Raw genomic sequence first — 27,083 nt, forward strand, 5'->3', positions numbered from 1 at the left:
TGCTCATACACTAAGTCGATTGAGTCCCCCCTTAAGTTTAGTTATAAAAGTCCAGAAGTAGAATCGCATGCGTGTATGCCATACTTGTGGAAATTCCAACCCTTCGGCACTCTTTGGGCACACCATAGAAGTGCATATGTATGTGTGCGTGCAGGCATATTTCATTTAAAGTTGACATGCAAATATACGTGCACACATAAGTAAAGTAAATAGTCGTACTTAGATACTGGCAGATTCATATATTTCTTACGGAAGTGTAAGCGGGTAGTGTGGTGCTTTGAAGAGTAACACTTGCGACTTGGCACCAGCAAGGATAGACGTATTTGCATAGGTGTGTATACATATTTATATATGGATCCATCAAGTGGTTCATAAGAAACTTCTAAGAAGCGTCCCCTACTCCGCGTACACCGCCCCATTTTCTCGGGATTTGTGTCGGTGTGTAAATGCGTCTGCTTGGCCGTACATCCGCTCCCATTTATTGGTGGCCCTCAAACCGGTTATATCTGACCTTAATTTATAGATAATGTTTTAACGCATCTGTGTTTAATTTTGTGGATTGGGCGATTTTCTGCTCTAGAACAGAATGATGAACTCCAATAATTTCATTTACTAATTTTGCTGAAAACAAAAAGACTTTCAGGTAAATTTTTAATCAAATTATGGGTTATTATGGTAATTATGGTCAACGAAGTCGAATATAATTAAGTCTTTGAAATCTATGTTATGATAAAAGTGCTGAGCGCCTGTTGTTGTTGCAGCTATGTTTACCAGTTTGGAAACTTATCCCGCATATCTGAAGAAATTAAAAGCTTATGCATTATTTCTATTAACAATCGAATTATTCCGTTACAAAATTTAAGGGTTCGTAATGGAGTCTTTTGGTAACTTATTTTTTAAACTACTACACTTCAGACCACCCAATCACTTTACACCATTGTTTTTTTAATATTGTATCTCGACCTAGTGGCATTACATTATAGTTTGAGGATTCAAATAACTACAGAAATATGCTTAGCGGTCCGAATGATCCCCGGCCCCTAGTTGATTTCGTGGAGCCGAAATTTCTGTATTTACATTCGAGCCAAGCAAGAATTGCAATGTAAAATTCCCCAGAGAGGTGGACAGCATGCATGTATAGTATATTTGAACCACAATTTTCACCCACCAGCGGTGAAGATCCGAACAGACGGATTTTGAACCACAATTTTCGCCCACGAGCGATGAAGATCCGAACAGACGGATTTACAGCAACTCCCAATGGTTGTAGACACTAAGCAGTGCTAACAATAGTACAGATCCACGCATGTATGCACATATACTTACATACATACATATATGTATTTATGTATATTCACTAGAATGTACAAACATTTACGTGCCAGATGCAGACGTTTCGGACATTACATATAGACCATTTTATTGGCCTATCGATGCCGACAAGCATGCGACTTCGTGAGTATATACATACATATGTATGTATGTATTTGTGTGCAAGTGTCTTCATATTTGCATACAATGAGTAAGTGCAGCTGAAGACGCTCCAGTTAGATAAGACTAACAAGTATTCCTATAATTCAAATTAATTCTTTTATGAAGTAATTGCGAATTCATTAGTTATTGCAATACTAGCCCTCCCTTCCTCCATTGCCGTATTTAGTACTTATTCCATCTCGATACTGATCAACGCTTTCTGCTGCTGACGGACGCACTTCGCATCAAAGGCAAAGAAGAATCGAAATATTTCCAAATGTCTGCTTCGCACATCAAAAGGACCGACGCATCGAGTGCAGCGCCGCATCACAACATCACATCCATTGGGCATTAGACAAATACTGTAAGAGTAATACCATTTCTGGCGCATGAAAGAAGCTTGAATTGAACTTGGATTAAGAGTGTACATGTGTAGCATTTACTATTGTATGTGCCTTTGTAGCAACTTGCGGCGATTAATGCAGCACATCCAACACACCGCCGCAACAGCAGTTCACTCAACCTTAAAGAACTCAAGGAAAATTGAAAGTCCAAAGTGTTCTTATGGGTTATTCAAGCAGCGCTGGTTACGCACACAAACGACTTCAAATATACATATGTATATACTTGTTAAATAAGTAAAATATATGTATGTATGTATGTATGTGCACAGACATGGTATCTTGGGGGCGGCTTTCTTGAGCAAACAGTGGCATAACGAAGCGAAGCATGTGTAACATACAGTTGGGAAATAATAACCTCCATAGAGTCATCCATATTCACTCACACACACACGCATACATTTTCCCTTCCATTTGCTACTTGTTATTACACAATGTACTTTTATTAAATTTTTTATTTCTTCTCACCTGATTTCGTGAAGCTATCCTAATTTTCAATGTCAAATGATTGTGTACTGTGTACTGCACGTCTACATGTATGTATGTGTGTACAACTGTACATATTCCCTCACAATCATGCCAATTAGCAGTGGTGCAGTCGCGATTGATTTAGAGGGTCAGATCCAAGCCTTGAGCAAGCAGGAACACATTTTTTGACAGAGCATACAGTTAGATATTAGCAGCCTTAGATTCACCAAGCGTGGGAGAGCAGCGAATCGACCATTAGGTACCAATTGTTCAACCAACCACATACTCAGATAAAAATGGATGAGGATATATCAGAAGAAGCACGAAAACAACCATTAGAAATCAAAATTATTATAGAGGATCGTGAACCGATTCAATTTTAAAGAAAATTACTTAACTTAATCATTTAGCGATGCTATTTAACGATGAGCGGCTAGCCCCCTTCGAGAATTTTTAGGAACTTCACTGACCGACAGAAATAAGTGTCAATGCCCGACTGCCCTTTTATACAACTCTAAAACTTTATAACATTACACACCTGATTTCGAGTAACCTTTTATGAGCCTGTGACTCTTACCGTGATCAATTAACCAGATACTGAAACGCATGAATGACTTCGCCCGACACCGGAGAATTGATGAACTTTTTTCTCATTACCAGGAGATTAACCAATTCGTGTTGTAAATCTTTGACAAACAAAAAGGAAGAGCGTCGTGGATCAAAGTATTTTCTGTAACACTCTTTCGTTTAAGATAGTAACTTTTTCAAGCCCATGTTGTACGTTGACTAAGTTAGGTTAGGTTATACTGGCCAGCTGTCACACCATACGTAGACCTCATGTAATATCTACTAAGTATGTAAGTTAATTAAGCCTAAATAGGGCTATGATCTTATGTCTTGCGATGTTATGGCATCTCGCCATATTATTGCTGTGAACCGATATTATTTTGATTGCTGGATATTGTATTCAATCTCCATTTACGCATTTTCACCGTAAATTTATATGTTGTTTGTTTTTTTTCCATTATAGGTGCACCGTTTACCCCTGAAACTGGTCCATGATACACCTACTGAAATATACAGTTAGATCGACATAAAAATATTGTGGCAATTTTTAATTTTTATTCGGGCAATTGTCGAAAAATATTTCCCTTTCCTTAAGGATGAGTTTAGCTGTTACCGAGGGAAAACTATCTCACGATGAAGTAATCGAATTTTTAGTTTAAATTATGTAATCGCAAGAACTTTCAATATTGAAACATTACGCTGAGTGCTGATTGGCTGGCAGCGGCAAAAGCATCATTTAAATCAATTAACGGCAAGCGAACAAAACACCGCCTCGGGCAGTTAATGTCGCCTGCTATTGGCTAACGGATTACTTAAGTGGATGGACAATAGAAACAACAAAGGCAAGGAAAAGACAGCAAAATAAGTAGTACGTGAGAAACGTAAGTATGTAAGCATTGGTATGTACCAACGTCGGCTATAATAAAGTGTAATGCAAAAAAACAACATAACGAAAGCAAAAACAATAAAACAGAAATTTCAGCCAAACACACCAACATGGGAGATATTAGCGAACCAGTGAATCAACACACGACCGAGCGGGGCAAATGATCATAACAAGTTGAGTAAATATTGCTCGCGACATTTGTTAAATGAAATCAATTAGCAGCAACGAGAGAAGCGATGTCAACGGCTTACCCACATATACGCGAGTGAGCAATATTACCGCGATTTTTGCTGATGCCACTGAGGTTATTATTTGTTGCTTCGGTTGGTATTGCCATGTTATGCCATTTACATACATACTTATGTACATCTTGTTAATGCTAATTACGCACATATATATGAACATACTATGTATGTATGTAAATAATATGTACACAGGTACGTAGGTTCACTTTTATTTTTCGGGACTTGGCAACCCTAGTATTGCAATCTGGCAACTCACAGATTTTCCGTAAAGATTTATGTTATTATCACACATACGTGCGTTATTTGTGTTGTTCACAGTGACTTAAAACATTCATCTCGCCCAAAAGAGAAATTAAATCACGCACATTTACGCCCGATTATTATTTTTGTTTTTTGCAACTTTCAAGCTTATTAACTCAGGAACAGTGCGTCGATCAACTTAATCCAATTTTTGGCAATGAAACTTTAGCAAGGATCAGTTTTTATCGATGGTAGGATGTGTTCAAATGAAGTCGTAGATCACTTCAAACCGAATTTCGTTTAGGTCGTTGCTTCGGCAACCATTGATGCTGTGTGCAAACTGACATTGCCAAATCGTCATGCGGCATTAGAAGGACCAGTGTACATTCAATATTACGTGAATATTTGACCGCAAGAAAATTTGTTCACGTTGGATCCCACAAAATTTGTCAATCGCTCACAAAAAGGCTCGTGCCGATTGGTCGAGGGAAATGTTAAAAATACGATAGCGGTGTTTCGAAACACGTCAAAGCACTTCCAAGCAAATGGTTGCCGGTTTTTTTTTTTGAAAATCGCAAACATACCATTGGATAAAGCAAAACAGTAAATTCTGAGTGGTAGACAACCATTTGTTTGCCAGTTGTCTTTCAAAAAATAAGAAAAACCAACCGCAGCAATTTTTGCGTTTTTGAGCACTTAAACCATCGATTTGATGAGTCGTCCACCGTACAGTCCTGACTTGACACCAAGTTACATAATTATTTTTATTCTATAACTAATATAACTAAGAGGTTAACGTTTTTCGACACCTGAAAACGCGCTTGATGCGCTCAGAACGCGATTCCTCAATTAGAATGGCAAAAATACTTCGACAATTGGTTGAAACTCATGCAGAAGTGTATAGATCTTAATGGAGAATATTTTGAAAAACAATAACACGATTTTCGTAGGTTAATTTTGGTTTTTGTTCTCTAACCCCAAAATATAGATAGGAGCCCTTGTATGCTTGCCGTTTACGTTTCACCGTGTTTCTTGAATGCCCTGCGAGGGCTAAATGATGAATACTGTGCCGATGACTTACCTGTTGCTACTGCAAAAGGTATTGTTTTGTACTGTTACATATAGTTTTGCCCAAAATAGTAGAACTACTTTAAGGACTGTATTTAGATTTTAGGCATGTAGATAGTATTGCATAATATTGTGCCAGTTATATGTTCCTTTACTAAAAAACTTAATTATATGTTGTAATGATTTAGAATGCTTTACTCGTAAGCAAGTTAGTCAATAAAATAGAAACAGAATATGTTTTTTTCCACACAATTGTGGCATGTCTTCCCCTGTTTAGGTCGCTCAGTTTTTTCCAACTGGATTACCGTACATCTTAACCTTTTTACCAGAACTAGGTGTATACGATTTTATCTCATTAGGAAATCATTAAAAGTTTTGTTGAATTTCCTTGGTGGCGAAGGGGCCGTCGCCCTGGGCGCAACGTCTTGGGGCGGCAAAACGATCTTCGCTGTTTTTTAATATTCAGAAAAATACTTCAACAAATTTTTTTACAAAATTTATTATAAAAGAGTTGTAACTCACAATGTGACAATCTGAATAACAATGAAAAATATTAAATTTTACTCGAATACTCTTCAGTCTTTGAATTTGTCTTATATCTTTAGGCTAATATCTTTCTTAAAAATAGTAATAGAACTTAAAGATGCACTTTTCTAGCTTCGTCTGGCGACGTGTCACTCTCACAGTTACCCTATGCTTTGAATGTAACAAATACTTTCATTTCTCAAATTTTTCGAAAATTGTATTTAAAAACTCCAATTCGGGCAAAAATTCCTGCAAATTGTGTCAAAAGTGTGCAAGATATAGGGTGAAATGGGGTTTTTCTTTTAATAAGATGTCTTGTAAATTTACTATCAATTTCCTCAAAAACCGTATTGTGAGAATTTTGGAACTTCAGAATTTGCGTGGCTTCTAGTTCCTAAACTTTATATACTTAATATCGAAGATATTTTGTAAAAATTCACTTTTGTTCGAACCACCTCACCACTTGTAGGTAGGTAGATAAAGGGGGGCGGCAGAACATCCTTGGCCCCGGGCGCCAAAAGTTGTAGCTACGCCACTGTTCGTGGGACCAATATGAAGCTATCAACATTTACTACACTTCCACCATAGACGAGAATGGTCTACTCATTTTCGTTTTCTATGGGTGCGTCGTTACTTCTAGATATCCACTCAGAAATAGCTGTTTCTAAAATTTATAATTCTAAACTATATAATTCAACCAGCATTAGTTGGAAACATTTGGTTATAAGCAAGATATAAGCCCGATAAGAATCAATGACAAAATGTAACTACTTGCCTGACATTGCTCACTTTTAGGTGGAATTTAATACTTCACAGATTGCACATATCTATATATAAACATTTGAAATATATTCCATATGCATGCCAAGTTCGTTTGTTAATTTCAATTTCTCCTCAACTTCCACCCTTATGATTCTCATAATCCTCCTAATAATAAATTGTTATCAATCAAAAAGAAATTAATATACTTATAATATATTGTTCAAGAATTCATGTTTCCTTATCTACCCTCTTTGGCTTTTTTAAATACATAGTATGTATGTAATTATGATATTTATCTACTTATTTGCCTCCTTATAATGTCAACCAAGGAAACAAATAATTGGCAAAGCCGAAGTACACTTTATTTTCACGGTTCTCCCAGTAAAACGAGAAAGGAATAGCCAAGTTCGAGAGAGGCCGTTTATTAAGAATATAGTCTCCCGATTTGTAAAGATTAAATGTATGTGAAACATGTCCAGATATCTATAAATTTGAAAAAGAAAATGTTGGCTATTAGACATTTTACTTAATAGTAAGTCAAGCACAGAGAACCAGCTTCAGTTAATAACTAAAATTTCTAAGTTTTTCTAATGTGCAGAAACATAAAACACTGACTTCATATCTGTTGAGTCTTAATTCGTATAGGCATTGTTTAATACATTCTAAATCATTTTATAATTATAACACACTAAATTTCACTTAAATACTTCTTATATGGCATATATGAAAGCAACTACAGAGAAGAATTTGCAAATATGTTTGCATATACATACATACTTACATATGTGCTGAAGTAAAATAAACCCTCCGGTTTCACAATATAGAAAATGGACGTGGTCGCTACCAATTTTTAACTGCGCGAAGCCAGTCATAAGCATAATCCTGTGGATAGAATTTGGGTGAATTGGGATAAGTAGTTTATAAGAATGAAATTTTTCCTGAAATAAGCGGGACATATTTAAACAGGTCTGCATCCGCGCGCCTATAATAAAATTTAAGGTTTCTAACTTTACTCTTAGGCGGTTATTTAATTTATCGAAGTTTCCAACATAACCGTTATCATCCTATTTCATAAGCTTTGACAAACAATGTTTCCGTCCAGTATGCAGTAAAACCAGAGAAACATTTCCCAAATGTCTCATGATTTGAAACATTTTCACATATACATATGTATAACGCCATATTTACTTTTGACTTAATAACTAAAGTAATTATAATTAAATTAGAGTAAAATTACAAATAAAAGTGGAAAATTCACTTGAGAACTAGGTTTAACGAATGCAACCCTGTTAGCGTAGTTCTCAACCATGCGATGACATTTTGTTTCGACATGTAATATACAATTCATTATTGTTCAACACTGGAGTTCTGTTCGATAGGCTGAAATGGCAAAGTCTTATTGAAAAGATTAAATTGAGTGATATTATAAATTAATTTACAACAAATATACGGATAAATAATAAAAGAAACGTAAGTGTGAGAAGAAGTTGTGCCTAAAACTAGAGATCGCGTGTGTAACCTATTTTAAATCGATATGTGTAACCTAAGAATCTAGCATGTGTTGTGGAGAGTCACCTATGTAGGATATTCAGTGAACGAAAAAAAGGAAAAAAAATGCGGAGTGGCGAAAAACATTCGGTTTCGAAGATTGGGTTATAAGCAGCCACGGCGACGTTGAAGCAAAATAAAGAAAAAAGTTCGAAGTACTAAATGTATAAGACAGGGTTACCTTCCCTTATAGCCATTGAAAGACATGAGTTCTTTTTTCACTTATAAAAACGCCAAGTTATAACAGGCATTCAATTAGTTTTTATTAAATTATTTTTTATGTATAGACAGTAGCTCCGTTAGCGCCAAAACCTATTCCAATCAGTCATTTAGTTGGTTACACCAACAATTGGTAACGGTAACCCTGCCCGTTTACATTCGAATTCGAAGGTGAATAAATGCGAATACCATCGCCGATTGAGGCCAACGAGCTGCTAGCTGCTGCACACACTGTTGTTGATTAAGTGTGCGCAAGTAAGATGAACAAAAGTTTCCTTAATTTAAAATGTATGAGTGGAAACGATACAGAAATAGCAATTTACTGTTTTCAACAGTAGATAGCACTGACAAGCTCGGAACATTAGCAAACGGACGGACAAAATTATTCCAACGAGGTGACTTCGAAAATCTTTTGTGATTATTTTACAAATGAAAATTTTGTCGAAGCAACTAATGTGAATAAGTGGGCTTTTATGTCCGGAAAAAAGGTTTTAAACCTATTCATCTGCTAAATAAGTGTGAAGTATTGAAATATTACTAAAGGAAAATTTCTTGATTTGTGCGTGCGTGCGTGCGTGGATTCTGCTTGAACGAAAGTAGCTAGGCATATAAAAAAAATGTTTTGACGCTTAAAACACCTTCGATAACTAAGACGACAAACATAAGAGGATAAAATAATATTATATAAATTGTATCATCTTTACTTACGGTCTCGTGAATTAAATATCCATTTACCGATACATACACGCGATATTGGAGGATTCGCAGTATTTTCAGCATAGTCGTACTAGACAACTTTGTCGTTCATGTCCATTGCCCGTTGTTACATACTGTCAAAATCGTCTTGAACATCGGTTCAGATCACCTTTTTCCGCTTCAAAACTTTTGTATAAAATAAAATAATATCCGTTAATATGTTTACATCTTTCTTAATTACAAATTGTGAAAATTGAAGAATTTAATTTTTCTTTTTTCTGGTCGAGGTGTCTAATGAATGTGGAGTGTGCGTGAGCTTTTGTCGTCAGGTGCGTCTTTATTATATCCCTCAATTTCCAAAATAAATATACGGCAAAAGCAGACAACGCGACCAAAGAAAATGTAAGTATTAATATAATAACAAATATCAACGCACATGTTTCGCTTATTATATCCATAGCTGCTTACATGGTTTTCGGTTTAATTTTTATCACTTTCGTGTAAAGTAAAATTTTTAGCCTTATGCCGTTTGCGGGTGTCAACACATCTGGTTGCCCTCGCCAATGCAAGGCCATTGACTGCAAGTCAATTTGTTTTTTATATTTTAGCATTTTTTTTTTAAATTTTTTAAAAAAAGAAAAAAGTGATTGTTAGAGTATTTTAGGTCTATTTTGTAAAAAACTAAAAGGTGTTTTCATACCTTTCGTAATTTTATTAATGTTATTATTATATAGACTGAAAATTAATTTTAAAACCGATACAAAAGAAAGGAACAAAAGCTCCGGTGACTGTTGGTGATACTAAATTACGTTAGGTGAATTTTTTAAATAGAACAAAACGATACATACATTGGGATTAACGAAATTGATATACTTAGAATGTTTCTGTAACGGCAGAAAGATTTCTGAACTAATTTCGAGACATGGTGACGAGTTGACAGTCCTTGGCCAGATAAAAATCCGGGTCCGATCCGGTTACTTAATAAAGCATAGAATGTATGAATGCAATTTAACGAAGTTATCGGTTTGAGTTAAAATGTACGTGCGATGCGAATTACAAGGAACTGCGCCCGGTTCCCCATCAATCACTCACATTTCTAGCTGAGTTAAGGAGACATTTCTTCTCCTCTGAAATTATATATATAGATATTTTATAGAGATCAGTAATAATAAGTGCATGCAGTTATAAATGAACGAACAGTTGTGCACTTGAATCAGAATCTGGAAGCGGTAATCATTGCCGTCGATTGGTTGGGTCTAACGTAACTGGAACGTACTCCGATTTTTATCCGGCTAAAGGGTGTCAACTCAGTATGTTCCTCCAAATTAATTTAGGGATGTTTAATTTCATTATTCAGTGAAATTTAATGATCATTATTGAATGTGTACAAAGAGATGAAATACTGCAAAAAGAATACTATTTCTAATTGGATTCTAAGCGGCTTTTGGCGACGATGGATTGGGGGTTTCATTTAATGTTTTACTGTGGACCCTTTTTCCTTCCATTAATCGAAAAAATATTGTACTAATATAAAATTTTCGTAGAATTGAAGTTAGTTTAGATAAAGTCGGAAACGGATATCAAATGAACTGCGATGTAGTCTTCATAAAGCGTAAAGAGAAAATCTGTTTTCTTTGTTTTCTATTATGTTATTGTTTTTTGTTGACGTTGGTAGTTGGTCTTGTTTTCTTTTCCAATTCCTCTTCCAGCTGCTATCGTCAGCTGTTTGCTGTATATGTGTGGTTAGGCGATCGATAATGCGTGTGTGGATGCTGATTTTTCGTATTATTTGTTTCTTTACAAATCTAGTTATAATTTAACAACAGTTCTTTTAATGTCCTTGGTGTATATTAAAGGTCTATATGTTTTTTATAAAGAAATACTATTATAAATCATCTTCTAGAAGCAGCGACTGTATGTTAAAAGCTACTGTTACCAAAATAATTTATGGTCGAATTAAAAATGTAATGAAATTTGTATGCAGGAAAAATGCGTTACTTTTCCTGAAAGATGCATATGTAAAATCCCATAAATAAATGTAACAATCGTGGTTATTGGTTCATTTATGTAGTGTACTGACAATAAAAAGTAGATTAATGTTTATGGATTTGAGATGTTACCTCCAAGAGTGCAACTCTTCAATATATTGGTTATAGCTAAAATATATATGAAAATTTGCGGGGCTTTCCTTACATAACAGAAAAAGGGGCATAAAGTTGTAAAATTTAGTTTTCTACTTGTTTAGGAATACTTACAAAACATGTCTATGTATATACAGTGAAATTCCTTATAACTCGTCGCAGTGTTATTGTACGGCTATGGAAGTTGTCCAAATATCGGGACATGTCAAAACATATGTTTAAAATATATCCTTAGAATCAATTGAACTAATAAATGCGAACCAATGTTAAGTGAATTAATGACAATTATATCATTAGTTTTCCCTTACGGTTTTATGGGAACTACAAATTTGACACAATTTTCTTTATAAATTTAAATAATGTCTGTATCCGGTCATTGGAACTCATGTCTGGTTATAAAAATTGATTTTGGATAAAAAACAGTAATGAAAACGTATCGTTCATGAAATTTGTCCGGTTATGGTAGGTGTATGGTTAGAAGGACTGTCCGTAATGGAGAATTTCACTGTATTAACATAACTCTCAGTGCAATAAAAGTATTGATTGATCAACAGATTGGATAAGCTGCTTTGTTATTGTTGTTGTTAAACGTTAAAAATACTCTCATTATCATACAGTCATTATCCAGACAAAAATCAAGTTCTGCTCCGCTTACATAGAGATAACTAGTTTGCGAAAGAGACTAATCCCTCCTATAGCGTTGTAAGTCGCATCGTTCGACCTTGCTTAAACTTACGTCCAACCGCTTAAAGATATTCTGAATAATATATTATTGTATTGAACTATTATTAGACAATGTTGTCGACTGAATTTTGTCAATAAATCAAGGAATGATTATTTTTTTTTGTCATGTTTTACTAATCAATTTAAGTTTTCACACATTTTTCAGAGCTAAAACGGAGCGAAAATCAATTCAACGGCCAAACTCTATAAACCCGACAATTAATTGATGGATCAATTCAGTAAATACTCTTAACGGAATATGTATTTCAAAGCAAAAACGCTTTTCCTTGCGAATAACAGTGTAACAGCCTGAAGCGGGATAAAGGATCTTAGTTTCACACACAATTCAAAAACTAACAGAAAGCCGCAAACCAGACAGACGCCTCACATAAATCCCGTTTTTTTCTGTTCACCACACACTGCCACGATACGACACCATTCGCAACATATACTATACCGTTCCATTCTTTCATCGGCTTTAGAGAAACCACCAAAACAAAACAACGCGGTAAGATTTTAAATGATATGTATATACTGATATATTTTTAAGATATATACATGTAAGTATCATACGATTTTGTAACCAACATAGAAAATGCGGTAATTTCGCCCAATTTTTCAGCTTTAAAAACAACCTGACATATGTAAATGCTTATGGCTTTTTGGTTTTAAATGTGCTACCAATGTAAATTTATTTCAAAACGTTTGTAATTTAGAAACAAAAATTTTTCGTATTGAGCTAACTATTTTCGGTGACCGAGTACACCAGTAAAATAAATACCAATAAAATAATATTACCTAATAGTGAATTTTTGAATAAAAAACATCAATTATATGTATGATTAAATAATTATATTATTAGTATATAAAGAACGGTATTGTGAGAAATTTGAAATATGTGTGTAATATATTTCTAAATATATTCAAAGACATATCTGTTTGAGTTTAAAAACTGTATGTCAATTACAATTTTTGAAGAAGCTAAAATAATTTTTTTTATTTAATTTTTTTTTCCTTTTCTCTTGCTAAATTTCAGTAAATTACAAATATTTCCTTACCTTTTAGTTTATGAACTCAACAACCGAAAACCTAAACGACGCACTGCTCGAAGAAGTCATTCATAATTGATAGCACGATTGTTTCAACATTAAAAAGGTTTGATTATTTGAGATTCTTTGTGTTGCTCTCTATAACTAACTAAATATATATTTTAATTTCAGCGCCAAAAGCCATAACTTCACACATCAGTTACAAAGGAATAAATAGCCTTTAGAGATCATTGTTTTGTAAAAATATGGAATTGCGGGTTGGAAATAAATATCGCTTGGGTCGTAAAATTGGCTCAGGATCGTTTGGGGATATTTATCTTGGAACCACAATCAATACGGGCGAAGAAGTTGCCATAAAACTAGAATGCATTCGTACGAAACATCCCCAACTCCACATCGAGTCGAAATTCTATAAAACCATGCAGGGCGGCATAGGTATACCGCGTATTATCTGGTGTGGCTCAGAAGGTGACTACAATGTGATGGTGATGGAGTTGTTAGGTCCATCATTAGAGGACCTATTCAATTTCTGTTCCCGACGTTTTTCATTAAAAACCGTTCTATTACTCGCCGATCAGATGATATCTCGCATAGACTACATACACTCTCGGGACTTCATACACCGAGATATAAAACCGGACAACTTCCTCATGGGTTTGGGTAAGAAGGGCAACCTTGTTTATATAATTGACTTTGGACTAGCGAAAAAATTCCGCGACGCCCGTTCACTGAAACACATACCATACCGGGAAAATAAAAATCTTACCGGCACTGCCCGCTATGCGTCGATCAATACACATTTGGGCATTGAACAGTCTCGTCGTGACGATTTAGAATCCCTCGGTTACGTGCTGATGTATTTCAATTTGGGTGCATTGCCATGGCAAGGTTTGAAGGCAGCTAATAAGCGTCAAAAATACGAACGCATTTCGGAGAAGAAACTTTCTACGACGATATTGTCATTGTGCAAAGGTTTCCCCAGCGAATTTGTAAATTATTTGAACTTTTGCCGACAAATGCACTTTGAGCAGCGACCGGATTATTGCTATTTAAGAAAACTCTTTCGTAATTTATTCCATCGTCTTGGCTTTACCTATGACTACGTATTCGACTGGAATCTGCTAAAATTTGGCGGCCCGCGCAATCCACAAGCCATACAACAGAATCAGGATGGTGGTGGTGAATGCCAACAGGGACAAGAAGCGTCTGCAACACAGCAACAACAACATCAACACAATCAAAAACAAATAGCTGGTGGTGTCGCTGCCATAGGTAGTGCACAAATCATGAATTCGGGCGGTGGAGCACAGACATTGGTCAGTAGTAGCGGGGCAATGGTCGGAGGTGGCGGCACTTCCCAAATGGTTGTGGGCAGTGGCACTGGTGGTGGCGGTCTTAATATGGATGATTCAATGGCGGCCACAAACTCATCGCGTCCTCCTTACGATACGCCCGAGCGACGACCATCGATTCGCATGCGTCCAGGTGGTGGTGGTGGCGGAGGTGTCGGATGTGTGCAACCGAACGTTGTCAACGACGTGAGAAACGCGAAATAATATTTTATTGTTTAGATTTCAACTAAATACTATATACATATATATATATTTATATATATAAATACACACAATTGAAACTAGTTAATAGAGCATAGGTCAGGTCGTCTTCATCTAGTTTAGCAGTTTTAGATTTTCAAATTCGTTTATTCACTTTACTCACTGAGTAATGACAGTCGTTGTAGACATTGCAATGCTTCAAAATAAGTGCCGACCAATAAACGATGAAAGCATAAAAGTGGCAAGGAGATTACTTGTGATCCTAAAAAATCCCCATCCCACATTTATAGCGAACACTTTCAGCGATATTATTTTACATGAATCAAAAAATAATAATTATAAAAATTACAAGCGTAAGCATTAGTAATGCCAACTTATTTATAAAAAGAACTGCAGTAAACTGATTAGTTAGCGCAACAAACGCATCGGCGCAAAACAACAACTAAATACTTTCTATTAATCCGTAATTATACGAGAATCTGAATACATATTGTTTGTATTCGATGTAAGTGCACATCCACACACTTTATATATATGTATACCATAATGTATATTGCATATATGCATAAATGCTTAAATATATATTAAAATACCTTTAATATTTAAGTTTATATTCCTAAATCGAAGCTTCTCCTTTTGACATTTTAAATCTGAAATTACAGAAGAAACATTAACAAGAATTAAGTGGGGCATTCGACAAAATGAAACAGTACACAATTGAAGTAGTAGAAAAACATAACTAGGGTGTATTCTTAAAAATAGCAAAATGAAACGAAGTATGTATGTAACTAACATTAACAATAATTATAACATAAAAAACATTGGACATGTACGCGGATGAGTTATACTATGGACTAACTTTGTAAATGAGAAATTCAATGCTGCATATAAAACTTGTAATTCGTGCTAAATGTGATGAATACTACTCTACATATACTAGGTGTAGCTGTGAAGAAATAAATTTATAAAGTACATTTGCTGTAGCTGAACTCATCCACCCAAAATATACATGTACACAAATAGTTTTGCATTGTATGTATATTTATATATAATCATTCTTTAAGTTCCATACCTATTAATTCTTTTATATTAAAAACAAAGAAAAAATATTTGAAAAAATACCTTATTTTGAGAATTAAAACTTTATTTTTTCTCTTAATTTTTGCTGAAATTATTGAACGGAACTTTAAAAGCTCCTGTTTTTACATGCAAGTGAAATATATTGAATATAACAAGATACGATTGCTTTAGGATCATACAAGACAATTGTAATACACTTAAAAAAAAAATTTCGATATTTTTTTAACTTGAACAAGAGTTTTTACAAAACTTTGGAACCATTTTAACAAGCAATTTGCTCGTTTTCCTCATTTAATGAAATTAACATAATGGTTAAAATTTAATTTTGTCGCTGAAAATTTTATTGAATATCTCTGAAATAAGTATATTTCGTACAGCTTTATTAAAACTAAAAATATGTATATATTGTAATTAATGCACACAGAAGAACGAAATACAATCGGGCTTTTGATTATAATGCTTCGAAAGTGACACAGTGATTGTTTATAATAAAGTTTGTGTGCTGAAGAGGAAGTAGGTATGTATTTTTGACTTCTGCATTTAAAATTATAATTTCTCTATAAAGCCTAGAATGGTGTCAATACATAACTTTGTTTATAAATTTTCATTTGCTCGAATACACACTGAAAAATTTGAACCAAATGCTAGAGATTAAAGATCAATCAAAATCAATTGCTCCAGATACAAGGCTTATACAAATAACAAAATAATACGATTATGAGTATATATTATATATTGTTTACTTGAAAATTTTAAGTAAGAAATATGGAATGTTTTATATACATATGTATAAAGGGCATATCTTTTTCGTTGTCAATGATTTTAATGCATAAATCCAAGCTAGTTTTTTAACAATAGAACCACTTAAAACATAATTATTAATGCAATAAATATAAAATATTTGATAAAGCCAATTAAAAAACAAAATCGAACATTTAAATATATTAGAAATTACATATGTATATGCATATATATGTTTAATATACAAATGTGGAATAAAGCTTAACAAAAACATTTATTAATTTTAATTAAAACTAAACTTACTATAAGTAGTTATATGTAAACTATTTAATTACGAAGTAAATTTACTTAGAATGCGCTAGAAATGTAATATATCTAAATACATATTTCATAAGAAACATAGTAACAAAAATTATAAATATAAAATACCTTAAAAACTGAAACATAAAAACAACAAAAAAGAACACAACTAAATGTATCTTTAATAATTAATGCAACAGGCAAACGACAAAGGACACGTAGATGGAGTCCCTAATTAGCTATTAGTAACTGATAAATATTTAATTTAATTCAATTCAATGCATATAAATACGAGATATGAAAATAAAACGTAACTATATGAATTAACAGTATCCACCAATTTTTTATTATTCTTTTGGTCGTATGTTGGATGGGTAACAGTGCTTTAGAAAGCTGTCATGGAAAAGGTTTTCAAAAGCTCATTAAATATTCATGCCCTTGTACTAAGTTGAATATTTGGACTTGGTCAAATTATTGTTGTCCATTGTTCATTCTTGTTAGAATTTCAACGAACACAATTAAAAATTGTGGGCGTCTTAAGTATTTCTAGTAGTAACTTTATCTCTTGAAGCTATCTTTTTGAATTAGGTATTTTTGTCCAATTAGCACGGTGTAAAAAATCAGTAAATTTATAGAGAAACCCAAATCTCATTAGACAATTTCGATAACAGTTTTGGTTATGAACTGTACTAAATATTCATATGATTTGGACCAATCATTGCTCGACATTTGTAGTGGCTCTCTTCACTGTAAAAGTGTGGTGTGTAACTATACCATCAATACATTGTTTGCAAATTGTACATTTAAGACTGCGTTTATCCAAAATAAAGGAATGTATAAATTATGCTTGAATGTTCTAATAACATGGGTCTGCCTTAAATAGTTAAAAAAATTAAGTTTAAGGGCAAACGAATTAAAATCCAGTATATTGGAGTACAAGAAGAATCCGTGTGAACCTTTTGATGCAACCCTGTCCGTACTAAAGAAACATGTCTGAGAGAACAGTTGGCTGAATATTAACCACCGTACATTGTGTATTATTTTGCAGTTGAGTGTTAATTGCAATTTCAGTTGGTTTCAATCTTTGTCGAGAATATTTTGTAATAAAAGGAGTTCTGCAATTTCTGAAAGTTGCTTATTGATTGGATAAACTGCATCAATAAATAGCAAGAAAAGGTTCAAAAGGATTGCTGCACTTTAAAATGAAGTATTTATTATTGTTGGCCTTGCTTCTTTTAGCAGGTTAGTTTGCATACCGCGTATACCGGCATATCCAAATCTCTGTCGACTTTATAATATGTTATAGTGTAATTAATATTACTATAAATGTTTTTTTTTTATAGGTGTGGGAGAGATTCTAGCAGATGAAAGCACAGAAGATGTAGAAACTATTGATTTGGATTTAGGTTCTTTCAAGGAAGGTTCCAGAACAGGTAAGGCAAATCACATTTGTATACGTAGTATATATTGCCTTTCACTTGCTATCGATATTATTAGCTGATATCGCCTAATTTCATCTGTGCGTGATTTGTACACGTCACTGCTAAAATATTCGCAAAGGCATTTATTATTTGTATTAAATGTGTTAACATATATAAACTGTAATTTAATAAATTTTCGTTCAGATGCTGAAACTCTCAAGCGTGAGGAAGAGGCCATAAAGTTGGATGGATTGAGTGTTGCACAGATGAAGGAGGTCCGAGAGAAGGTGAGTAAGGTTTAAATATTTGATTTTTGCTTATTATGTATGAAGTATGTGGTTTTATTGAAATAGTAGTTTTTGGGTTAAGATTAAACTTTTGCCACGTCTGTCATTTGGGATGTAAAGGAAATTGTTTTCAACCAATACATTTTGATTTAAAAAATGCAAATAATTATTAATCTACATCTAATCTTTTATATGTACCATAGGCGGAGAAATTTACATTCCAGACGGAGGTAAATCGCATGATGAAGCTCATTATAAACTCATTGTACCGAAACAAAGAAATTTTCTTGAGAGAATTGATTTCCAATGCCTCTGATGCTATTGATAAGATACGCCTACTTGCCCTCACGAATAAGGGTGAATTGGATACTAATCCAGAATTGAATATACGCATTAAGGCTGATAAAGACAATAAGATTTTACATATTATGGATTCTGGTATTGGAATGACTCATCAAGATCTGATCAACAATTTGGGTACAATCGCCAAATCGGGCACTGCCGATTTCTTATCTAAAATGCAAGATACGTCGAAAACAGAATCTGGCCAAGACCTTAATGACATGATTGGACAATTTGGTGTTGGTTTCTACTCTGCTTTCTTGGTAGCCGATCGTGTAGTCGTTACTACAAAGCATAATGCTGATAAACAATACATTTGGGAATCGGACGCTAATAGCTTCAGTATTGTTGAGGATCCTCGTGGTGACACCCTTAAACGAGGTTCTATTATCTCTTTGCATTTGAAGGACGAAGCCCAAGATTTCCTAGAGGAAGATACTGTACGCGAATTGATCCGCAAATATTCTCAATTCATAAATTTCCCGATTTTAATGTGGTCAAGTAAAACTATTGAAGAAGATGTGCCAATCGAAGAAGATTCCACAACTGAGGAGTCAGAGAAGACTGAAGACAACTTAGAAGATAGCGATGACGAAGCTAAGGTTGAGGAAGAATCTGAAAACGTCGACAGGCCAAAGACAAAGAAAGTTTCCAAAACTGTTTGGGACTGGCAACTAATCAACGACAGTAAACCTATTTGGACTCGCAAACCAGCCGATGTCACCGAGGATGAATACACAGAGTTTTATAAGACACTTACTAAAGACAGCAGCGAACCTCTAACACACACACATTTTGTTGCAGAAGGGGAAGTTACATTCAAGAGCTTATTATACATTCCAAAAGTTCAGCCATCAGAATCTTTCAATCGTTATGGCACCAAAGCCGATAATATAAAATTATACGTACGTCGTGTTTTTATAACCGACGAATTTAATGATATGATGCCCAATTACTTGAATTTCATTCGTGGTGTTGTTGATTCCGACGATCTGCCTTTAAACGTTTCGCGTGAAACACTTCAACAGCATAAGTTAATCAAGGTTATAAAGAAGAAGTTGGTTCGCAAGGTTTTAGACATGATTAAAAAGATCGATAAGGATAACTACAGCAAATTCTGGAAAGAATACTCAACCAAGTAAGTAAAGAAGATAGTAAAAACATCTCCGTTTTTTAAATATAAATATACTAAATATCAATTTTAAATATTCTACTTTCTTTCGGAGCTTGTCTTTATACATTTTCTTCTAATTTCCAGCATTAAACTCGGTATCATGGAAGACCCCAGTAATCGTTCTCGGCTCGCCAAGCTTTTGCGGTTCCAATCGTCCAACGGAAAAGATCTCACCTCCCTTGCTGAATATGTTGAACGTATGAAGGCAAAACAGGAACATATATTCTTTATTGCAGGCGCTAACCGCGCCGAAGTCGAAAAATCACCATTTGTAGAACGTCTGTTGAGCAAGGGCTATGAAGTCCTTTACCTTGTCGAGGCTGTTGACGAATACTGCATTTCCGCCCTGCCTGAATTTGATGGTAAGAAATTCCAAAATGTTGCAAAAGAGGGATTTAAATTAAACGAGTCCGAGAAAAGCAAATCAAGATTTGAGGAACTAAAATCAACGTTTGAACCACTCGTAAAATGGTTGAATGAAGTGGCACTGAAGGATAAAATTTTGAAGGCACAAGTTTCAGAACGCCTTAGTAACTCACCATGTGCACTCGTTGCTGGAATGTTCGGTTGGACTGGTAACATGGAAAGGTTGGCATTGTCCAATGCACACCAAAAGTCTGATGATCCTCAACGTAGCTACTACTTGAATCAGAAAAAAACATTAGAAATAAATCCCCGTCATCCACTTATTCGTGAACTCCTGCGCCGCGTCGAAGCTGATGAAGCCGACAGTACAGCGAAGGACATGGCTGTAATGATGTTCCGCACGGCCACTTTGCGTTCAGGCTTCATGTTGCAAGAGACATCCGATTTCGCAGATACAATCGAAAAAATGATGCGCCAATCTCTGGGAGTGCCATTAGATGAACAAATCGAGCTAGATGAAGATGATGAGGATATTGCCGGCGATACTGCAAACGATGAGGAAAATGACAATTTATCAGAGAACAAAGACAGCGAGGATGATGAGGTTCACGATGAACTCTAAATTAGAAAAATTTAAGTTTAGGTCTTTAGATAAAAATTACATTTTTTATGAATAGTAGACTGATTTTTTTCAGTTTGATCCCTTTATCATTTCGCCTGCATTGCATGTAAGTTTCTGCATCATACTCTGAATTCGTATTTATTATAGTGATCGAAATAAGAGAAGGCAAATTCGCTACTCGCAAGGTAATATTATATACTACCTCAGAAAGCGATTAATACATTTCCACAAAGCGCATTTTTAGTGCTCAATTTTGGTATATACATACATACATAAACTTCTCAAAATGATGAAAAATATTTCTACTTGTAATCTAGAATTAAAATAAAAAACAAATTCAAATAAAATATTTTGTTCTTAAAGAATTGTTGATATTTTATTGTCTAGAAAAGAGGGTTTGCATGGATTTTTTTACATTGGCACATTATTTAAAAGTGATGAAAAAATTCCCATACCGTTAAAATCATATAAATTTGGATTTTCTTTTATCTTACAAATTATCCATATATCAATAGTAACTCTTATAGTCCTCAGTGATAATCGTCTGCACCCAAATATTGCATATATTGTCGTTGTTTGTTCAAATGGGATACGGCTTCAGTATGGGAAAATTCATACTTATCCTTGAATATATGAACCAGCCATTCGGGCATCAACGCATTAGCGAATAGCGTTGGATACTAGATAAATGCAGTTATTTTATTATATATTTAAACAAATGTTGTTACCAACCTGAGATATTCCATCTTGTTCCGCCTCATAAACTTCACCAAGTTTGTGCATCATCTTCAGCTGTTTTTCATGATCGATCAGTTCAATTACCGAATAGTGGTTGATTCCTTTATAATCGTCTACTCTCGGCTTTGAGCGCAATTCACGGAAAATAATATCTAATTGAATTTTGTATTTAGGAAGGGTGTTCAAAATTTCATCAGATGTCATGTTATTGAGTGACCTGTAAAAAAAATTGCCAAGTTTTATCTTTATTACTGGCTTTTACAAGTAGCTTATAGGTAAATATACTTACAATATTTTGACTTTTTCAGGTACTTGTACAAGATTTTGTAACATTGCTTTCATTTTTCTATTTACTTTTATCTGTTCTCGTTCTCTGCGCTCATTTTCTTCTATTTCCTCTGCAGTAGGATAAACTATTTGCTTTACAATGCTCAAGTTATTTTCTTTATGTTCATTAGTTATTTTAAAAATTGGCTTTTTTAATTTGGAATTTTTTATCAAATGGGTTTTCTTTGATTGAGTTTCATGCTGGTTAACGGCATCATCTTTTTCTTTTCGTTGGCATTTTTTCTGGGCCGATGTCAACTTAGATGTATCACTCTCCGTTTTAGAAAAAAAGCAGTCTCGCTTATCTTTGCTGACTGGCCCCGCCTTTTTCCTTTTAGTTTTTGGAGTAGATTTGATGTATTCTGACTGAAAAGGAAATACTTTCTAGATGAGTCATTAGACCTACACAATGTGTATGCTTTTATAAAATTAATTTCTTCCGTTGTTCCCGTTATGTATTCCATCACTCTTTGTGTCAGATTCATAGCGTTCTCGGATAGTATTGATAGTGTTTACCTTTAACTTTTGTTTGTTTCTAACAAAGGAAGTAAGATCTTCTGGTTCATATCGACGAGGTTTTACAGGGAACCGTCTTGATCGTCGTAACTCCCTGTGATGCTCATCAATGTTCGGTATATGCTTTGATATCGACTTCCCTGGTTCGTTAACATGTTCAATACTTTTATCTTTATTCATGTTTTTTAATCTATTTTTTGATGCTACTTTTTAATCCTCAATTTTTTATAAGAGCAATCACGATTTTGTGGTGGAATAACAAAATTTCCATTTGAGCCTTTCAATTCAGTATTATAGCTTGGAGTTGACATTTGAAACACGTCTTCACCGACCTTAGGAATTTTATATGAGTTTTTAATTTCACTCAAAGATGAATCAGATTTCATGCTTATTTAACACCAATGTAGCAGTTGACATTGGTAAACATTTTTAATTTTCTGAAATCCACTTGAAGGGTACACGCATTTTTAATCCACAAATTGCTATCACCAACAAAACTACGAGCAGATAACAGCACGCTGAATGAACTCTATTTTTGTCAAGAACTTTCAATAAATATATATACTAATATCACATAATATTTATTGCACTAATATCAAAGATAACATTATAGAGCCTTATTACACACGGCAACTTTTGTTGCGGCAACTCTTAGTTTATAGACGAGGGGGCGACGAGGAGAGGAGAATCGCGCCGAGTTTCCAGTGTTCAGCAACTCGCTTTGTGTTCTTATTCGTAACAGTTCGCTGCGACGTTTTTCGGCATTCGTGTTCTTTCTTTCGTAGTACATAGTTGCATTTGCGTATATTTTTTTGAAATTAATATTTTGAATATATTTAAAAAATTTAATTTCATCTTTTGGTAAGTAATTTGCATATATGTATACAAATATACATAATATAATATAAATATTTTAGAAATTGGAGTATGACGAAAAAATCGAATTAATTAAAGATATTGTGAAATGTATGGAGGAAGCCATACAAATTGATTCAGACGATAGTAAAAAAGATGATATATGTTTGTTTTAATAAATAAAATGTATTTCTTAATTCACAGAGCTGATTAATATATGTGATAGAGTGGCCCAAATACCTATAAGGAAAAAGAAGCGACAATGGGTTAAAGTAAAGAGTAGACAATGGGTTAAAGTAAAGTGAAAGAGAATGAGAAAAAAACTCGAGCAGAGTTGCGCAACACAAGTTGCTCGTGTGAAGGTAATGGGCGACAGCAAAAGAGAATCGCCCGAGAATTAGCAACTAAAGTTGCCCCATGTAATCGTAGACATACGAAACCAAATAGAATTGTAAAACAATCGATGGGATAGTATCGATAGATTTATTTTCGTCTCACTATCGATACTTTATTTTGACTATCGATGGTTTATGCCTTAATTTCAGAATTTCAATAAATAAATGATAGTGTGAAGTGCGGAAACTCCAATAAATTGAAGGAATTATTTCATCAATATTATCCGATATTATATTTATAATCATATATTATAAAATTTTTAGAAAATAAAAAGGTGCAGCCATTTTCAGGTCAAAAGTCGGCCAAAAGTTTTGCTGGGAGCAATTAAGGTGGATACAAAAGCCCTGAGCTGATTTATAGCAAAAACTTCTGCTTGAAAGACTCTGAAAACATCCCATTGGTATGCGGTCCCGCAATACCTGCTCCCATGCCTTCCGGTGTCAGTGTACCACTAGATAGTGCTGCTCTTCGGAAGTAGGTCAAGTGTGGAATCACTCCTCCTTTACTGACGTCGTTAAAAAAAATTAATGCCCTTCCTATTTGTACGGCGCATACCTAAATAAACTAACCGTTATTAATAAATTCTTGTTGTATTTAATTTCGTGACGTAAAGTAACGCTTTATTTAAGGAAGCCGTTATCAACTTTGGTCTGAAGCAACCTACAATGTGTGGTTGCTACAAACTCTATTTTAAATATTATGAGCACCATATTTGAAACGCTTCAAAAGTTTAACTTTACTCATAAAATACATATATTTCTAGGAATAGTAGATTATGTCGACTCGTTATGTTGGAAACACTTCCCACGGTCCCTTCAATCGAATGAGTAAAAATAGTTTCCAAAATTCAGTTTCGAGGCTTTAATTTACGAACTCAACAAATGTTTCACTTTTCTATGTATTTGTACAAAAAAACTGATTAAAATATAAACCTGTAATTGAGGCCTACCTTAATTCAAAAAAAAGGATAAAGAGTAATTAAAATATTCTGGTGGGTTAAGTTATAAACAAAATTACTGAACACGCGAGTCGATTTGCGCAAAATTATGAATTTTCCTATTTCTAATGTTACAGCAAGGATATCTTATATTTCTTATTTATTAAGGCTCTAATATTTGTTTATTTTTACCTTTCGGTTTATTTTCGGATATTTCCCCCATGAACCAAAAGTATTTTTAAAGTTTTAATTAGTTTTAGACCATGACCAATCCAACTGTAAGACTTATAATTACTCTCTATTTTAAGTCCTTTAGTATGTTATATATTATAACATTATCTTCAATAAAATCAAAACTATTATTCTCTACAACCACCATAAGCCGTGTTTTTGTAAGACTTATGTAGTGTAAATTTATACGAAATAATTATTTTTCCCTAGATTGATAACGAATACAAGAAAAAAATTATATTTGCTAATATTTATCATCTGTAGCCATATATTGCATGTAAAGCCGCTGTTTGTTTAAATGAGTCACTGCTTCGCTGTAGGAAAAATTGTACTTATCCTTAAATATATTTACTAACCACTCGGGCATCAAGGCGTTCGCAAAAAGCATTGGATACTAATTAAGAAAATAATTAAGTTTTAAAAATTAATTAAAGCATTTATAAAAAAACGTTTCCACTTACCATAGATATGCCATCTCCGTCTTTTTCGTATACTTCTCCGAGTTTGTGCATAATTTTCAATTGTTTTTCATTATCTATTAGTTCAATAACTGAAAAGTGGTTAATTCCATTGTAACCGGATACTTTAGGTTTCGACCGTAGTTCATTAAAAACAGCGTCAAGCTGATTTTTATATTTCGGAAAAGTGTTTAAAATTTCGTCACCCCCCATATGGTTGAGAGTTCTGATTTGGCAGATATTATTTAAATGCACAAAGTATAAAAGAATAATTGCGTTTACTTACAAAACTTTGACCTCCTTGGGCACCTGTATTACTTGCTCTAAAAATGATTTAATTTTTTTGTTAGCCTTAATTTGTTCGTTTTGCCTATGCTGGATGTCTGTATCATTAGTGGTAATAATTGCACATGATCTGTGCGCTTTTACCTTGGATTTAGTTATTTTTGATTTCTTTTTGGCTACAACTAACTCCTCAGGTTGCTTCTTAGTCAACCAATTACTATTTGACTTTAGACTTCGTTGTCGCTTCGCCTTTAATAATGTTTCTTGCGTTTTTAATCCAATTTTGACTGATGGTTCCTCAATAAAATCATCGCTTTCTTCATAGGAATTGAAAGATTCATGTTTGCCGATGGCCACTTGACCAATTTTTTCTTTTCGGGCCGACGTGCGCTGGGGACGATGGTTATTTCTTTGTATGGCAAATTGTTGCAATCCAATGTCATCATCTTGCGAAGCTTTAATATTAACTGATGGACCCTTTTTAGTCTTTTCCTTATCAATCGACTTCAACTTGACATTTTTAAATTTTAGCAAATTTTTTTCACTGCTACTGATATCATCACTACTATAGTTTGAAAATATATCTCTATCTTCCAAATGTTTTAAGTTTACATCTGGTTCAGCAATATTGCAATAACGATTACTTGTATCAACATTTGTAGCACTATTTAAAACTAATTTCTGGAAGTTCTCCGAGTCTCTGCAAACATTGGCGGATATTATCTGGAGAACTACAAATCTTTAGTTTAACTTATTGTATTTTTCAAATTATTTACATACCTTCGTTTTTCTTTCAGATTGTCTTTGAAATATGCAGTTTAACGATACCGGGTAATCTTTCTTTTCCAAACATTCAATATCTAAAAGCTTAGAAATTGTTCTCACAGCTGTTGAGGAAATTGAAACCACAACATCAATTTCATCGTTTAACTGAAAAGACTTCTCTTCGAGTACTCCCTTTTCGAGTTTACTAATTGTCTTATCCAATTGAGCGTCAAATGTTTTCCAATCTGATCTATCTAACCAATGGAAGTCAAGCTGTTCTTCTGTATTAAAACTCTCATCCAATGACTTTTCAAATTTTAGACGGCATAGAAATCTTCTACCTTTGTGCTAGTTAACGACGAATATGTTTTTTGAATCAAATACATATGTAAGTAAGGACTTACCTCACGTAATTCCAATATGCACGAATTAAGAATACGCATTATTTTTTATGGGAAATAATATTTTTGTTAAAATGATTTCAGACTAAATGGCGCCAATTTCAAATGATTTCTTTTTCTTATTTTCTTCTAGGTCAAATTACTCGAAAGCTGTCAAATTCGAGGCGGTATTTCAATATAATTATAGTTCTACGTTCCTACGTGCCTTATGCTTCATTTAGTCACCGACATGCCATCCTTCCGTAGTGCCAACGCAGTTGTTGTTGTCTCTTTATCA

At 34.0% G+C, this 27,083-nt stretch overlaps 4 protein-coding genes across 12 annotated transcripts; 2 read left to right on the forward strand and 2 right to left on the reverse strand.

The window, feature by feature from the left end:
* Nucleotides 1–8,015: 8,015 nt before the first annotated feature.
* Nucleotides 8,016–17,017, forward strand: LOC120768177 (discs overgrown protein kinase). 8 transcript variants are annotated; one of them, XM_040094775.1, is made up of 5 exons: nt 8,029–8,105; nt 9,386–9,500; nt 12,129–12,470; nt 13,028–13,117; nt 13,183–17,017. In XM_040094775.1, exon 5 carries the CDS (start codon nt 13,257–13,259, stop codon nt 14,565–14,567), a length of 1,311 nt encoding a protein of 436 aa, XP_039950709.1. In that variant the 5' UTR covers nt 8,029–8,105; nt 9,386–9,500; nt 12,129–12,470; nt 13,028–13,117; nt 13,183–13,256; the 3' UTR covers nt 14,568–17,017. The 8 variants fall into 8 exon arrangements, with proteins under 8 accessions (XP_039950715.1, XP_039950709.1, XP_039950703.1 ...); XM_040094769.1 differs by lacking the exon at nt 8,029–8,105 and adding an exon at nt 8,606–8,657; XM_040094761.1 differs by lacking the exon at nt 8,029–8,105 and adding an exon at nt 8,688–8,797.
* A 719-nt stretch (nt 17,018–17,736) lies between these two features.
* On the forward strand, nt 17,737–21,194 carry LOC120768876 (endoplasmin). The gene is made up of 5 exons (XM_040095633.1): nt 17,737–17,927; nt 18,029–18,118; nt 18,311–18,393; nt 18,597–19,873; nt 19,994–21,194. The coding sequence occupies exons 1-5, from the start codon at nt 17,888–17,890 to the stop codon at nt 20,895–20,897; spliced, it is 2,394 nt and encodes a 797-aa protein (XP_039951567.1). The 5' UTR covers nt 17,737–17,887; the 3' UTR covers nt 20,898–21,194.
* Nucleotides 21,195–21,239: 45 nt separating this feature from the next.
* Nucleotides 21,240–23,044, reverse strand: LOC120768887. Of its 2 annotated transcripts, none has more exons than XM_040095649.1 (4): nt 22,479–23,044; nt 21,925–22,328; nt 21,630–21,852; nt 21,240–21,520 (listed from the first exon to the last, which is right to left on the reverse strand). In XM_040095649.1, the coding sequence occupies exons 1-4, from the start codon at nt 22,656–22,658 to the stop codon at nt 21,428–21,430; spliced, it is 900 nt and encodes a 299-aa protein (XP_039951583.1). In that variant the 5' UTR covers nt 22,659–23,044; the 3' UTR covers nt 21,240–21,427. The 2 variants fall into 2 exon arrangements, with proteins under 2 accessions (XP_039951583.1, XP_039951577.1); XM_040095643.1 differs by having other exon boundaries at nt 21,240–21,577; nt 22,479–23,041.
* Nucleotides 23,045–24,566: 1,522 nt separating this feature from the next.
* LOC120768425 (uncharacterized protein CG4951) lies at nt 24,567–26,993 on the reverse strand. Its single transcript, XM_040095109.1, has 5 exons — nt 26,810–26,993; nt 26,421–26,753; nt 25,642–26,363; nt 25,359–25,581; nt 24,567–25,291 (listed from the first exon to the last, which is right to left on the reverse strand). The coding sequence occupies exons 1-5, from the start codon at nt 26,846–26,848 to the stop codon at nt 25,142–25,144; spliced, it is 1,467 nt and encodes a 488-aa protein (XP_039951043.1). The 5' UTR covers nt 26,849–26,993; the 3' UTR covers nt 24,567–25,141.
* Between the last annotated feature and the right edge of the window lie 90 nt (nt 26,994–27,083).

Source organism: Bactrocera tryoni, chromosome 1 (assembly GCF_016617805.1).
Source record: "Bactrocera tryoni isolate S06 chromosome 1, CSIRO_BtryS06_freeze2, whole genome shotgun sequence".
NCBI classification, from domain to species: Eukaryota; Metazoa; Arthropoda; class Insecta; order Diptera; family Tephritidae; genus Bactrocera; species Bactrocera tryoni.